The sequence below is a fragment of the Geotrypetes seraphini genome, chromosome 2, assembly GCF_902459505.1.
Source record: "Geotrypetes seraphini chromosome 2, aGeoSer1.1, whole genome shotgun sequence".
Classification (NCBI taxonomy): Eukaryota; Metazoa; Chordata; class Amphibia; order Gymnophiona; family Dermophiidae; genus Geotrypetes; species Geotrypetes seraphini.
This window is the reverse complement of record NC_047085.1, coordinates 160,155,023-160,170,681: the sequence shown is the minus strand read 5'-3', so window position 1 is coordinate 160,170,681 and position 15,659 is coordinate 160,155,023. Positions and strand designations below refer to the sequence as shown.

At 40.2% G+C, this 15,659-nt stretch overlaps 1 protein-coding gene across 4 annotated transcripts; it reads right to left on the bottom strand.

Moving 5' to 3' along the window:
• Positions 1-338: 338 nt before the first annotated feature.
• On the bottom strand, positions 339-14,693 carry MC5R (melanocortin 5 receptor). 4 transcript variants are annotated; one of them, XM_033934001.1, is made up of 4 exons: positions 14,641-14,693; positions 14,188-14,302; positions 3,787-3,923; positions 339-2,669 (listed from the first exon to the last, which is right to left on the bottom strand). In XM_033934001.1, the coding sequence occupies exon 4, from the start codon at positions 2,585-2,587 to the stop codon at positions 1,610-1,612; it is 978 nt and encodes a 325-aa protein (XP_033789892.1). In that variant the 5' UTR covers positions 2,588-2,669; positions 3,787-3,923; positions 14,188-14,302; positions 14,641-14,693; the 3' UTR covers positions 339-1,609. The 4 variants fall into 4 exon arrangements, with proteins under 4 accessions (XP_033789892.1, XP_033789893.1, XP_033789894.1 ...); XM_033934002.1 differs by lacking the exons at positions 14,188-14,302; positions 14,641-14,693 and having other exon boundaries at positions 339-2,650; positions 3,787-4,179; XM_033934003.1 differs by lacking the exons at positions 14,188-14,302; positions 14,641-14,693 and having other exon boundaries at positions 339-2,650; positions 3,803-4,179.
• Between the last annotated feature and the right edge of the window lie 966 nt (positions 14,694-15,659).

Here is a 15,659-nt window from a genome sequence, read left to right as displayed (position 1 = left end):
GAAAGGAGAAGAGTAAGCAGCATGGAAAAGGCAGAACACAGGGAAGGAAAGCATGAAAAAGAAAACAGAAAAACAAGTATAAAAGAAAAAGAGAGCGAGAAGGAGAAAAGGAAAAGGGTAAAGGAGAAAGTGAGGAAAGAACTTCAAGAAAACAGGGAAAGGGGGGGAGAGAGAGGAGGTGGGAAGGGGGGACAGGAAGAAAGGAGAAGAGTAAACAGCATGGAAAAGGCAGAACACAGGGAAGAAAAACATGAGAAAGAAAAAAGAAAATCAAGCAAAAAAAAAGAAAAAGAGAAGGAGAAAAGGGAATGGGAAAAGGAGAAAGTGAGGAAAGAATTTCAAGAAAGCAGGGAAAGGGGGAAAGGAATGTGATGGTGCAAGCCAACAGCGTGGAAAAAATATAAGGACTCAAGAGGAAGGTGAGAGGATCTCCACTCTCACTTCGTCCCATACTTCAGAACTTTTTTTTTTTCATCAAAGATATAATAGCACCATCAAGCTTTAAATGTCACAGTGTTCAATTAATTTTGCTTCCCTGTTAACTTACCCATACAGTATGAATTTATTGATAATTATTAGAATGCACTATTAGAAATTCACTATGGATGGGTTTTCAAAATTCCAGTCTATTGTTTACACTTCAAAACTCATATCTCAAATATTGTTGAAATCAAATATGCGTTTTTAGTCAGGAACCAGAAACAAAACCAATTGCATAACTTTTGCAATCAGATTCAGACTGAAAATTGTCTAGCTAATAATAGATCCTGGATAAAGGGGATATTTTCACACAGCAAAAGGACAATCAAATTTGCTGATTCAGTTTCCCTCCTGCAAGCACATGGTCTTCTATGCCTAGGATGCAGTTTGAAGCAGGACTTTGGTTTAAATGTCCTACTTCAAATGACACTATCACTTAGGGCTCTTTTACAAAGCTGCGCTAGCGTTTTTCGCGCGTGCTAAATATTAGTGCGCGCTAACCCTGCGCTACGCACCAAAAACTAATGCCGGCTCAATGGTGGCGTAAGCATCGGCAATTTAGCGCATGTAAAGTGCGGGCTAAAACCGCTAGCGCAGCTTTGTTAAAGGAGCCATTAGATTGATCACAAATGTGTTACAGGGCACAATTATTTATTCTCTTTATACAGCTCATTGTACTAGAGAACTAGAAAATAATAGCCTTCATATCAAACAAGAACATAGGAAGGAAGGAAAGAAAGAAAATAAATAAATGATAGTATCTAAGTTTTTCCAATGGGGAAAAGAACTCTTAGTGAATCTGACCCTAAATATTGTTATCATGTTTTTAATAACTTTGATATTAATTATTTTTAATTGGGGACTCTAAGTGATGCCTGAGGGTTCTAATATGACGCTATTGTTTTAATGTTATTATGGTTTTATATATTTATTGTAATTTGCTTAGAAAATCATGGTCTAGGTGACACATACATGTTTTAGAAATTATAACAAGCACAAGCCTGGTGGAATTGCATATTGATTGGGCCCATGATAATGTGCTATAGATATAAGACAATATGTAAACGTATAATTGTGATCCATGTACCGCTTGACTCTGACTGTTATTTTGCTGAATTTTCCTATTTTCCTAATATTTGATAGGCAACCCACAAATCAACCTCAAACTGTAGCAACAAATAATTTCCTTGAAGGTTTTCCTCATTTCCTGACTGCGAAAGGCATAGATCAAAGGGTCAATGATGGAGTTGCACATGATGAGGATAAGATACATGTTGAAGTGAGACATGAAGCAAACACAGTAGAGGTTCTGAGGACAAGAAATCATCAGGATGAGGTGAAGAAAAAATGGAGCCCAACAGACTATAAAGATGCCCAGCAATATGGTCAGTGTCATGGCCCCCTTCATACTGGTTCTCTGATGAACTGAGTTGTAGCCGGGCAGAGCAGCTATCCTCATCACATGAGTGCGGGCGAGCAGGAACATGTGTATGTACAGAGACACCATGAGGAATAGCATGGTGAAGAACATTGTAATGAGACAAATAATGACATAGGTTGACTCGTAATAGAGGATGAAGATGATTCCACAGCCAGTGCAGAAGGTCCATATGCATGCAATAATAACCCCAGCTCGCCTCATGGTCATAATGTTATGATACCGTAGGGCATAAAAGATAGTAACATACCTATCTACTGCTATAGCCAGTAAACTGCACATGGAAGCTACTACAGATATGCAGATCATGGAATCAAAAACATTGTCAATATGACGCACAAAGGTTTCTTCCATAATAAGATGCTTATTGTTTATCAAATATATCGTTATTGTCTCCCAGGCATTAGACACACTGACAAGCATGTCGGCCACCGCTAAGCTGCATACAAAGAAGTACATAGGAGAGTGCAAATTCTTGTTCTTAATTATAGCAGAGATAACCAAGATGTTCTCCAGCAGGCTTATAATACCAAGCATCAGAAACACCTGAGCTGTGATGACCACTTGTTCGCATGATGAAGATTCGCTCAGGACCGTAGGCGCAGTGATGTTAGTACGCCAAGAGCTTGAGTTCAGTTCTGAAAAATGCAGCCAGAGGGATGTGTTCATTGCTAAAAGAAGTCTTCCCAGTCAAGTCGATGCGCTGTCAGACCATGTATTTAATGCTTTTTCCTAAAAAAGATACCAAATCCTTAAAAAGAAAAAGAAAACACAAGAAATGTGAACAAATACATGAGACGTGCAAGCTCCAAAGCACCTGACAGGTTCATTCTGTTTATTTTAGGATATCGTGTCCTTGTTCTATCACTTTAGGGGAATGTGTGGTGCAGGGTTAGCACCCTGAGGTTGGGGGTTCAAATCCCTTGCTGTTCCTTGTGACCCTGGGCAAGTCACCTAATCCCCTCATTGCCCCAGGTACACTAGAGTTTGAGCCTGCCAGGACAGATAGGGAAATATGATAACATACCTGAATGCAAACCACTTAGAATACAAGTGGTATAAAAATAATTAAATGAAACTTTCTTAGGATATTATTTATGAAGTTCACTTACCAGATATTTAACACAAGCCCTTCTTCTATGGGTCTGTATCTAGAGCTTCAGGGCAGAAGTAGCCTAATGATTAGTGCAGTGGCCCAAGAGCCAAGGGAACCAGGTCCAATACCCACTGCAGCTCCTTGGGATTCTGGGAAAGTCACTTAACTCACCATTGCTCCTGCTGTATATAATATGTACACCACTTTGACTGCAATCCCATCCCCTGCCCTTCTAAGAACTCACATTTTAAGAAAATATCCCAATCTACTCCTAGTATTAAAGTGAAACAACCACTTGCCCTACAAAATGTTTACTGCTGTGATGAAGCAGTCTTTGCTGGTATGCTCAGAAAGCAAACAAAAATTGTGCAAGAATTAAGGAGTATTTTCAGCTAGAACAGAATATTTCTCTTAACCATTTTGCACAGCACTTTTAAGTTGGGTGTTTTGTTTTTTTTAAACTGCAAAGAGGTACAGTGTCAAACAATAATAATTCATTTGTCATACATTGCTGGTAAAAATAAGCATGAGGCTAAGTCCTTTGTCATATTTACAGCATTCTTATGCTCACTCCAGCTGTATTCTATTGTATCAAATCATTGTTCATGCAGTCCTGAGCTTTGTTAATTAATTAGACTGTTTAAGCAACAGCTGATCTGAACATATATTCAGCTGGTGGCTACAACAGACTGATCAAAATCCTGTCAGCCTACTAGAATTTTACTTAAGCTGCCCACTGGGGATTTAAAAGAAAAAGGAAAGATCTATTTACCTGTATTTTCACTCACCATCTTGCAGTCTTCTTTCTCCTTAAGTCTAGCTTTTCTGCCTTTGGTTGACACAAATGCTGGCTCTTCTTTTCTGCATAGGAAGTCTGTTTCCTCAACCAAAAATACAATTCCTGGCTATCTGAACAATTGAAAGTGTAGGGGGAGGAAACAATTTTAAATTCCATAAAGCAACGATGCCCTATAAATTACTGTTCAGCTGTCTTTTTATACTCTCCTACAATTACTGACTTCGCAGCTCCTCCTCATTCAGTGTCTTGCATTTCTTTTTTCTTAACAGGTTTTACCATTACTCTTAAGAGAAACCTTTTAATTTCCCAGCGCCATCTAGTGGCCCATGCTTTTAAAAAGATCTTTAATTTCCACGTGTAAAGCCAACGATTACAATGCCTGAGGTCATGATGATTTATAGTCAGCAATGCAGTCTTATTTCTTCTAAACAGTAAAGCTAAGCATTAGATGTATTGGTGTGTTTTTACTGTTTGCTATGACGTTTTTAATGTTTCTGGGTTTTTTTCTGCTTTGCAATCTTTTGGAAATTCTTGCACCAGTCTATGAGAGCCATAACATTTCTCCAGATGCAAACCTTTTAATAAGGGTCAGTTCCTCCGGTCCCAAAACCATGATAACTATTTATGTTTAAAGTGAGATTGTATCTGCATGTATAGATTGTAAGCTGTACTGAGCAGGGACTGTCTCTTGTTATAATGTATAGTGCTTTGTATGTTTAGCAGCGCTATAAAAATGATAAATAGTAGTAGGTGGCTGGCATGAGTGTAGGCTTATTGCAAATTTAATCAGGATGATATATGCCAGGTTTTACTGAACAGGGTCAAGTTTTTTTGATTATTATTATTTCTTTATTGAATTTTCAAATTATTCACAAGATATCCTTGCTTAAGAAAAACAGAAGAAAAAAAATACAGCATTAATTCAAATCTCACAGGTAGCCAATTAAACTTTCTTAGACCACCATCTAATCTTCGGAGAGATCCTGAAAATTGTGAAGAGAAACAATAATAACAACAATATGGTAAAGAGGAATAGGCTTAACAGAAAGTTCCCATTAACAAACAAATATTCAATTAAACACTAACACCCTCTTCTATGAAACCGCACTAGAAGTTTTTAGCACGGGGAGCCGTGCTGAATGGCCCGCACTGCTTCCGATGCTTGTAGAGTTCCTTTGAGCATCGGGAGCAACGCTGGCCATTCAGCGTGGCTCCCCGCGCTAAAACCCACTAGGGCGGTTTCGTGGAAGAGGGGGTAAGGGTAGACAACTTCTTCATATCAAGAAATGCTCCAAGTGTTCAGGACCAAAAAAAAAACATATGTAAGTCCAAGGTATTTCACTAAACATTTACAAGGGTGGGCTAGTAGGAAAGTTGCACCCAGTGTCACTATCTCAGTTTGCATTGCCAAGAAAAGTGTCCGCCGCTCTTGCGTCTGCCTTGCGACATCTGGGTAAATCCAAACTCTTTTCCCCAGAAATGGCGATTGGGAATTTTGAAAATATAATCTCAAAAGTGCATGAGCATCCTGCTCAAATACAAAGGAAATTAATAAAGTGGCTCACTCTGTGGTATCTGTGACGGAAGATTGAAGTATTTCTGTAAGATTTAATGGATCCACAGCTTGTGCTCCTTCATCGGGAATGTCACCTATCTCCTTTTTTGAAGGTATATAATATATACAATTAAGTGGAGGAATTAAATCAAAATTTCAGTGAGGTATTTTTTTAGAATTTCTATAGGGGACATTCCCATTGATTTTGGAAAATTGAGGATATGCACATTTAGGGCTCCTTTTACTCAGGTGTGCTAGCGTTTTTAGCACGCGCTGAAGATTAGCATGCGCAAACCCCACGCTAAATTAAAAATACTAACGCAAGCTCTATGGAGGCGTTAGCATCTAGCATGTGCGGCATTGTAGCGTGCGTTAAGCGCGTGCTAAAACCGCTAGCGCACCTTAGTAAAAGGAACCCTTAATCTTCTGTTGTAATTTTCTAATTGCTCTATTTTTCTGTTTAGGATAACTTTGTCTTTAACCATCTCTGATTATAGAGTTTGTAAATCAATCACTTTAATCTTAACCTGATTACGTTCCATATTGAAATGTTCTGTAGTACCTTGGAGTTTTTCACCCAAGGTATTGACGGTACTTACAAGCGTCGCAGTTTCTTTTGAAGAGTTGAAAACTGTAGTGTTGAGCTTCATGAGAGCTTCCTATATGCTCTCTAACGACACCGCTGCCGGTTTTTCAAAATGAGGAAAAATCTTCATGATTTCTCCTGCCTCCGATTGTACTCTTGTGGCTACAGCCCCTGCTGCCGGGGTCTCCCTAGACAATAACATAACGCGAGACTCCTCCGGCTCAGCCACAGTGGACACCGGGTACGGTGGTGGAACTGGCATCAGGGGGGAGAGTGAAACCTCCTAGTCCAAAGCCCCAGCCTCTCTTCCATCCGGGAAACCGCTGGACACTCCTCCGATGCTAGGGGAACCAACTCCGACGAACTCCAGCATGGAGCATTGTAAAGGAGTAGATGTCCGGGCCTCAGGGGGGTCAGCTCGAACTATTCCTTTATGTTTGGAATATTACATAATCACTTCCAGTGGAAAAATATCACAAGAGGAAACAAATTGCTCCCGCTACTAATTGATTTCAGAGATGCCGAAGGTATGCTGCCGCCATCTTGATCTCCTCCTCAACATGGTCAAGTTTTGACAGAATTATGCAAAGAACAAGCTTTGTATAGTTTTATTTTTGAAACACTGTGTAGATGTGATTTACCAATTTCTGCTTTTGATGTGCATATGTGAATTTTGGGGAGAAATCAGTAGTTCATTTACCGTATATAATTGAATATAAACTGGGATTTTGAGGCCCAAAAATTGGCCAAAAAATGGAGATCCCAGTTTATATTTAGGCCAGCGCCCACCCAATTCCCTCCCAGATTTATCGCAGGCCTCCACCAGGCCACCAGGCTCAGCACCCTGTCCCCGCCCCTCCCTGCCCTGTCCATCGAACCTTCTCTGCTGCTGGAATCTCTGCTGGTCCAGAGGTGTAGTGGGCAGGAGTGAACTTTCCATGCTCCTTCCCCATTGCTAACCTGGTTGGTCGCTCGCTGCCACGAGTTCTGGCTGAGCGGTAACAAGCAGGAGCCTGCTTTGGCGCTACTCGGCGCTGAGCGGCTTCCTGAATGGCTCCCGCGAATTAAAACCTAAGTGAAATACAATTTTAAATTCAGCTGAATTTACCAGGATATATTAACAACAATATTCATTTTCTTTGGCAAACAGCATGAATAACAAACAAAATGCAAGAACTTTCCCAGGAGCATATGACACCCCAGAATTTTCTAAATCAAATAGGTATTATCTTACACATTTTCTTTTTTCTTTACTTTCCAAATCTTTCCTTTTCCCTTTCCTTTCCAAAGAAATTATTTTTTTTATATTTTTTAATATTTTTCAGGTACCCAGATCCAGGAATACTACAGGACAAACCACACTGGACTATTTTTGAATGCTCAGATGTTACCCCCAATGCTTTTTATTACTTTCCTTTTACCCCCTTTTTCCCTTTATAAAAGTCCCTGCTCCATTTAGCTCTCTGTGACATCTTTTTCTTGCTTGAATTTGGCTTTGGCCTTGCTTGAATGGTGAGGCTCTTGTCCCACATAGCGATGTTCTCTCTACCAATCTGCTTTCTTTTGTGAAGCTACTATCTGATTTTTGACCACTCAATAAGAAAAATCCTAATTTTCTTAAATCTTAGGAGATGCTGGACATAATTTAATTATAATATTAGTTGCCTTCTAGCTAAAAGGGAAAAAAAGCAGTAGATTATGTTCACTTTGCCTAATGGGATCTACTCTTAAAGGCTGTCCCTCCTACAGAAAATCTATCAAATGTAGTATTATACCCCTTCATACTTTGATTCAAAACCGACCTAGCAGGAGACAGGACAGATTTCATCATTCTATATCTCAATCTGCTGCCTTTGGATGGAGGCCTGTTACTGGTTAAAGGCTTCTATTTTATAGGTGAGTGGAATAGTGAAATGCAAAAACAGTAGAGAATCCAACAATATGTAGTAGGAGGAAAGAATTCCCTGGTAATATGTTTCTGTAGTTTATGGGTTACAATTACAATGAACTATTTGCATGTTTTACATCTCATTAATATTTAATCTATGGCAAATTATTGCTGCCACAAATTTGGACAAGGTGCATTAGAACCCTTTAAGTCGCATTTAGGTGCAAATAATGCAACTTAAAACTCAATGCAGCTTGATAATTCCCACTCCCCATTAGCGAGCTAGGATTGAAGTACTACTTTTAATAATAGGGTATACAGTACTCCCCCAAAATTTGCGGGAATCCCTGCGAACTTCAAAAAACCGCAAATACGTTTTTTAGGCAGGGGAGACAGGAGAGGGCAGCTGGAGAGCAGGAGAGGGTAGCTGGAGCGCCGGCGAGTGAAGGAAATCACTCGCTGTATGCTCTGACCGCCTCTTCCTGTACTAAAGTCGGGCCTCACCAATCACGCATTGGTAAGGCCCGACTATAGTACAGGAAGAGACGGTCGGAGCATACAGCAAGTGATTTCCTTCATTCGCCGGCGCTCCGGGTGCCCTCTCCTGTCTCTCCAGCTGCCTTTCCTGTCTCCCCTTCGTGGTCGGAAAATACCATGAATGACTGGGACCGCGGACCGTGGACCGTGAATTCACAGGGGAGCACCGTATATAGTAAATGCTTGGTAGCAGAAAACTTCAGAAGTAGGGTAACCTTTTAGGAGAAACAGGTCACTATAAATGAAAACTTTTTCCAAAGTTTGTTAATATTCCAGAAGCCATAGTTACAAACCCAATCCACTACTATTGCTTCTTGTCACTTTTGTGGTACTGGGCTCAACTGTGGACATGGAATTAGAAGCTGACTGAGACTGAGGGTAGTGAGAATGACTGGGGTTTATTTTTATTTTATTTATTTTTGTTGGGCTTGTTTAATTTTGCTATATTTTTCCTACTTTTATTTTTAGGATTTTTCTTTGGGGGTTCTTAGAAATTGAAGTTTTCCCTTCTGTTGAATTTATTGTATTATCTTTTCCCTCTTCATTCTCTTTATACAGGTAATTATTTCTTTCATAGGTACTATAGATAGATTGGGATCCCGTTGGGACAGAGGGGGAAATTCAAAATATCTGATTAGATTCTTGGCCAATTTAATTGCTTTGTAAACTACTTTGTATCCTTTAGGAGATTTAGTGGAATACAGTATAAGACACCACATTAAATTTAATTAATTAAATATCCCCCTCTTTTACGAATGTATAGCATGGATTTTAGCGCTGGCAGTGGTGGTAACTGCTCCGACACTCATAGAATTCCTATGAGCATCGGCGCTAAAACCCGCGCTATGCATTCGTAACAGATGGGGTATGTTTGGAATGGAGACATCTGGGAGGCAAAATCCATATAAATGACTGGATCAAAAATTCCTTGTCAGGGACGATAAGCCCAAAACAGCAGATATTTGTCTACACCAGGGATCTCAAAGTCCCTCCTTGAGGGCCGCAATCCAGTCGGGTTTTCAGGATTTCCCCAATGAATATGCATTGAAAGCCGTGCATGCACATAGATCTCATGCATATTCATTGGGGAAATCCTGAAAACCCGACTGGATTGCAGCCCTCAAGGAGGGACTTTGAGACCCCTGGCCTACACTGAAATACCTGCACATAGACCCTTTTATGACTGGTGCTGTTCTGGAGAACCCTGATATATTCTACTATTCTTCCACAGGGAGACCCAAAAAAATCAGGAGTGAATTAATCCTCTAATCTGTTACTGTGAGGAAATGTAAGGGTTCTCTGTTTTTTTCACTCGGAGCCAGTACTGTTTTTAAGCCAAAATAGTGTTATAGATTATTATTAAATGGATTTATTTATTAGGATGAATCTCCACCAATATAATATATCACTCTCTGACAAATTTCAGATTTTGTGGAAAAAACTAATGTTCTTCATCCTAACCAAACTGGTTTTAGACATCACCATAGTACTGAACTTTCATTGATTGGTATGACCACCTCTATTCAATACTCTCTAGATCACCACCAATCGACTTTATTAATCTCTATTAATATCTCTGCGGCTTTCGATACGATCGATCATCAACTCCTTCTTGACAGACTTCAATCCATTGGTATTACAGACCAAGTTCTTTCTTGGTTTGTATCTTACCTAACAGACCGCACTTCTACCGTTTTCTTTAAAGACTCAACATCAAAATCTTCATTAACTACTCATGGGGTTCCTCAAGGGTCTATTCTTTCTCCGTTATTATTTAATATTTTTCTTGCCCCTCTAATTACCTTATGTCAATCCGTGGGTTTTCAAGTTTTTGCATATGCAGATGATATCCAGCTCCTGCATTCAATAGATACTAATAAAATGTCTGATATCCAAGAGATCAGTGAGAAACTTGATCTAGTTCATCATTGGCTGAACACAAACAAACTGGCACTTAACATCAAAAAAACTAATGTGATGCTTTTCCCATGGAAAGAAAATTTCACTCTCATTACTCCTATTACTATAAAAAATGTCTCCCTACAAATAGTTAATAATATAAAAATTTTAGGGGTGACTTTTGACAACAAACTGAATTTTCATGACCACATCAGTAATATTGTTAAACCTACCTTTTATAGATTACATAGGATTCGATCAATTTCAAAATTTCTATGTCCAAAATCACTAAATATTCTTATTCACTCTTTGGTGATTTCTAAAATAGACTATTGTAATGCTCTCTTTAAGGGAATATCATTGAATGAAATTAAACGTCTTCAAATTATTCAAAATGTTTCCATTAAACTCATCACCAAATCTAGAAAGTTTGATCATGTTACACCTCTTCTAAAAAACGCGCATTGGCTCCCAGTTATTCATCAGATAACATATAAACTTTGCTTGCTCACCTGTAAGTCTCTTCTCAATAAAACTCCAGCATTTTTATATAAATTATTAATTCCGTATCATCCAAACAGAGCTTTAAGATCTAATGAACAAAATTTATTAACTATTCCTTCGCTTAAGATTATCAATACTAGACGGCAGTTTATCTTTTCGGTAACCGCTCCACAGACTTGGAACGTCCTTCCAATTTATTTACGAAAGGAGCAGGATTTAGGAAAATTCAAAAGTAATCTAAAAACATTTCTTTTTAAAGATGCCTTTGGTACTTAATTTAACAATCCTTAGGACAGTGATTTTATTGTATTATATTATGCTTTCATTTGTTTCCCTATTGTACTTTTCCTTTGTACTGCTTTTCTTTATTGAATTGTATTTCACATTCCCTTTTTACCTTGTGTTATGAGAATGATGTGTTAGTCTTTAACCTAATGTTATTATTTAAAGTTTATACGGTATTGTTTTCCATTGAATGTATTTTAAATTGTTCATCGCTTAGCAGTATGATTAAGCGATTAATCAAGAGAACTATTAAACTTAAAGCTTGAAACTTGAAACTTAGAGAAATATATTTTATAAAGATCTATTAATATGGAAAAAAAATATAGTTCTGCCTATTTCACATTTAGTTCTATAATAATAATAATATATTTTAAAAAGACCAAGATTCAAAGCATTTGCAATCAAACTAGAATTTTATTTCTTACTAGTGTTTAAACCCGTTAGATTAACGGGTGCTAGATAACCGCCTCTCCTGCTTTTGAACCTGGGCAGGGGCAGAGGCAGAGCCGGGGCGGGAGGGAGCGACGGTGGGAGAGCAATTTCAAAGCCTCGGCAGCGGCGGCTCCTTGACCAATCCGCGCTTACAATGGCCCCACACTCGCGGTCTGGCTGGCTCCCCCACCAAAGCCCTTCGCAGCGGCAGCCCCTCCCGCATCCGTCCCCGCGTCCCAAGCCTCTCCGAAGGCCGGCTCCCACAAAAATGGTACCCCTCTGTCCAAAGCCGCAGCGGCAGCCTCCCTCAAGACACATTTCAAATCTGACATATTGTAATCACAAAACAGAAAATAAAATTATTTTTCTTTACCTTTTGTTGTCTGGTCATTATTCATATCATGTAGGGGTCCCAGGCTATGGTTGGCTTTTGATAACTGGCTTGCCAGGGCCCCTTCTTTCTTCTTCCCTCCCTCCATCCCGGCAGCTGAAGGCAGGCACCTCCCCCCAGTGGTCTGAGACAGGAGGGAGTATCCACAATGCGCAGACAGTGTTAGGAGAGGGTCTGAGGGCAAAGAGGGGCTCAACAGCGCACAACCACCTTTCCTTCCCTCCCTCCATCAGGTGCAGTGCAGCTCCAGCAATGTTAAAAGGAGCCGCGTCAAAATCGGAGCCCTGCCACTGCCGTAGCACTTTCCCCTCTGCCTTGGTCCCGCCCCTTCTCTGACATATGGGACCGCGGCAGAGGGAATGTGTTACGGTGGCGGCAGGACTCCAATTTCAAAGCAGCTCCTTTTAACATAGGCGGAGCTAAACTGTACCTGATGGAGGAAGGGAAGGAACGGTGCGGGGCCATTGCAAACAGCTGACTTCTTCGGCTTCCCCCATTATCTGCACGGCCTAGTATTTTTTTAATTTTGGGAAACCGCCATGCCATTGCTGGAGAGCAGGGAGTGTCGCACACGGAGAGCATGAAGTCCAGCTCTGGCGGTGAGTGGTAGGGGAAAGTAAGGCTGGGGACTCGCGCATGCGCATTCCTGCGGCCACGGAACTACTGATCATGGAAGCACGCAGATAGGAATGCGCATGCGCGAGTTAGCCTTTTATTATATAGGATAGAGCAGAATTAATTATAAAATTAGGCAGGTAGAGTAGTTACAGATAGGATCGTTTAAGCAAGGAAAATAGTATCACACAAGACAAGATTTTGCTATAGTCAAATGATTAAAGTTACTCACAATTGCTGGTAGAAAAGTTCTTAAAATAGAGAAGAGACTGCATGGCCTAGTTGGAGGTCTGAGCACATGGTCGGTGCAAGCACATGGTTATAGGAGAGATGTTGCATCATGGTGATCCAGTGCTGGTTCGAGGGAAAGGAAAAGAGGTGGAACACTGGCACATCATCTGGCTTTATAGATGTGGATGGTTCCCATGATGCATCAAAATCCAGGGACATTTGTCCAATCCTCAGGGGCTATGTCAGAGCAGTCCAGTTTTTCCCTCGGTAATGTCATCTGATTGAATTTTCTTTTATCTTTGAGTGGCTTACAATGGCTAAGTAGGGTTTGATTAGATTCTATTGTTCTTGCAGACTGGGGTAGTTCATAGTTGAATTTGGTGTGAAGAGATGCTGGCCTACACCCTGTTCCACTGATACACCTATTATGGTGCAGTAAAGATCTGATCAGCACTGGTATCCACCCTGGCTGTCCTTTTGTTCTCCATTGAATAGGTGCATTTAACACAACACCTGGATAAGATGGCTGTGCCGGCTCAGAAACTAAGGGCTCCTTTTATTAAAGTGCGCTAGCATTTTTAGCGTGCGCTACAATGCCGCGCACGCTAATCCCACGCTAAACGGAAAATGCTAACACAAGCTCTATGGAGGCGTTAGCGTGTAGCATGCACGGAAATATAGCGTGTGCTAAAACCGCTAGCGTACCTTTGTAAAAGGAGCCCTAAGTCAGAAAATCGCTTTACTTTAAATCCATCAAAATTACTAATTTCTTAGGTCAGGCAATAACTTTATACTTTAACTATCATGCTACATAGTGTATTTTAACTCCAAGTAGAATTATAAAATCATATCATGCTACAATAGGACTCTTATTTCTTTGCTCCTGACATATCTTTATCTGTTTTGTCTTTTTTTCAATACAAAGGAGGATCCTAGTACCACTTATAGAAAAACCAATCTTAAACAGAGATTGGCATTAACCTGTTTAGCCAGTCCCCTTGGAACAACACACTGTGTGACTGTGAGCCCAACGGTACATGCTTTTGGCACTGTCAGAGCCCCAACAAGAGGGAAAATAATGTTACTTTAATTCAAGGGTGAGAGATAGAGCAAAGCAGCAAAAAGTAAAGTGAAGCAAACTGGATAATGATTGTCAGGCATCCCTCTGCTATGCAGTGCCTGTCTGAAAATGAAATGAAAATCTCAACAGGAAGGAAGTAAATGGCATATCATTACACAGCAGGAAAAGAGTTGAACAGGAGAGGATCCAGATGAGACCCTGAATTTCTTTGCCGAGAATCTGCAGCTGGGAATTGACAAGCTACAGAAAGGAAATATATAGATTCCCTCTACTAGTGCAGGTATCAAAAGCTGCAAGATTTGATTCCTGCTGATGAATATACGGCCAGTTTCCTGTATGTTATAGGTAATATTTTCAGCTGATGCATTACCTCTTTTTTGTTTTCCTTGGAGGTCCACAAAGCTGTGCCCAGTACTCTTTCTTGATCATTAACTTCCGCTGTCTGTTTCCAACTGTTGTGAGTTCATGGAAAGGTCCATCATATCCTATAATAATGATAAGGATATTATCTTTAGTCAAACGACCATCAACATTTGTGCCAGTGCAGTGAGGTCTTGTTGCAAGGAGCTAAACAGCATCACAAGCTTTATCCTTTCTTTTTTTTTTTTAATTTATTTATTGGAATTTTAATATAATTTCACAAGAGATCTCTTGTACAAGAAAATCAGAGGAAAAACATTCATACAAATTAACAACTTTAAAGAAGAGAAAAAATATTAAGTCTTTCCGAGAGAGAAACAAGATTGCGACGGGAGCGGACGCCTGAGAAGGAGGTTCCATCCTTTTCGGTCTGCCGGCGTTTCTTTTACAGCATTACTCTTACCTAGCCATGTGTAAGAGGAAAGGAGCCCTTCGCGGCAACCCTCCACGGTGATAGCGGCACCACGTCTGGTGCAGACCACAATTGAAGGAGCTTTTGCCCGACTGGGTGAATCTGCAGCCTCTATTTCAGGGGCATGCCCGAATTCGTTGGGCGAGCTCAGCCTACAGACTCGGGCATTGCTAAGCCCAGAGCAAAGGCAGCCACCACCGCAACCAGGAAGCAATTCAGTGCTGGGAGTGTCTGAGGATTCGATGTCCCGGGAGGAGAATTCGAGCCTCAGCGAAGAAGGGTTGGTAACTCCAATCACATCAGGAGCTGAAGAGGCTGGAGAACAGCAACAGCTACCCCACACTGCAGCAGAGGGGCGAGGAGCTTCGGGTGGAACTAAGATCACATTTGGGGTGCTGGAGAAGCCGGAGAAAATAGACATGGACGCTTTATGGCAGGCCATTTCAGTTATGGACGCAAACCTCAAATTTCCTTTTTCTACTTTAAGTACTGATTATGGGATTATCCATTCTAAAGTGGAGCAACAAGGTTTGGCCCTCAAAGATATGAGTGAAAAGATAGAAACACAGGAGATAAAAATTTGTGAAATGAAAACTTTGGATTTGGAATTAGTAAAGGAAAGAACATTTATTGCTAGGAAAATGGAAAGTTTTGAAAAACAATTAGAGACTCCTTAATTTTCCTAAATGTCCCTTAATTTCACCAACGGAGATGGCAAGGAAGTACTTTAAGGAAATTTTGCCTATTCCTACAGAAAGTTTGCCACCCATAGTCAGAGCTAATTATTTTCAAATAAAGAAACCTGTGGAAATGTCTACTCCAAATGAGATTCAAGGGGCAAATGAAGTGGATACTAATTTAACAACTTTTCTGGAAAACTCTTTAGAGGTTATAATGGAAAGAAAAACCTTGTTAATAACTCTTGCTTTGGAAAGTGATAGAGAATATGTCCTACGTCTGTATTTTCGTCATATAAATGATCAGTTTTTAGGTTCTAATGTTTGAATATT

What these genes read in the sequence shown, in the direction of transcription:
- MC5R (XM_033934001.1), bottom strand. Translation starts at nt 2,587, where the DNA reads ATGAACACATCCCTCTGGCTGCATTTTTCAGAACTGAACTCAAGCTCT.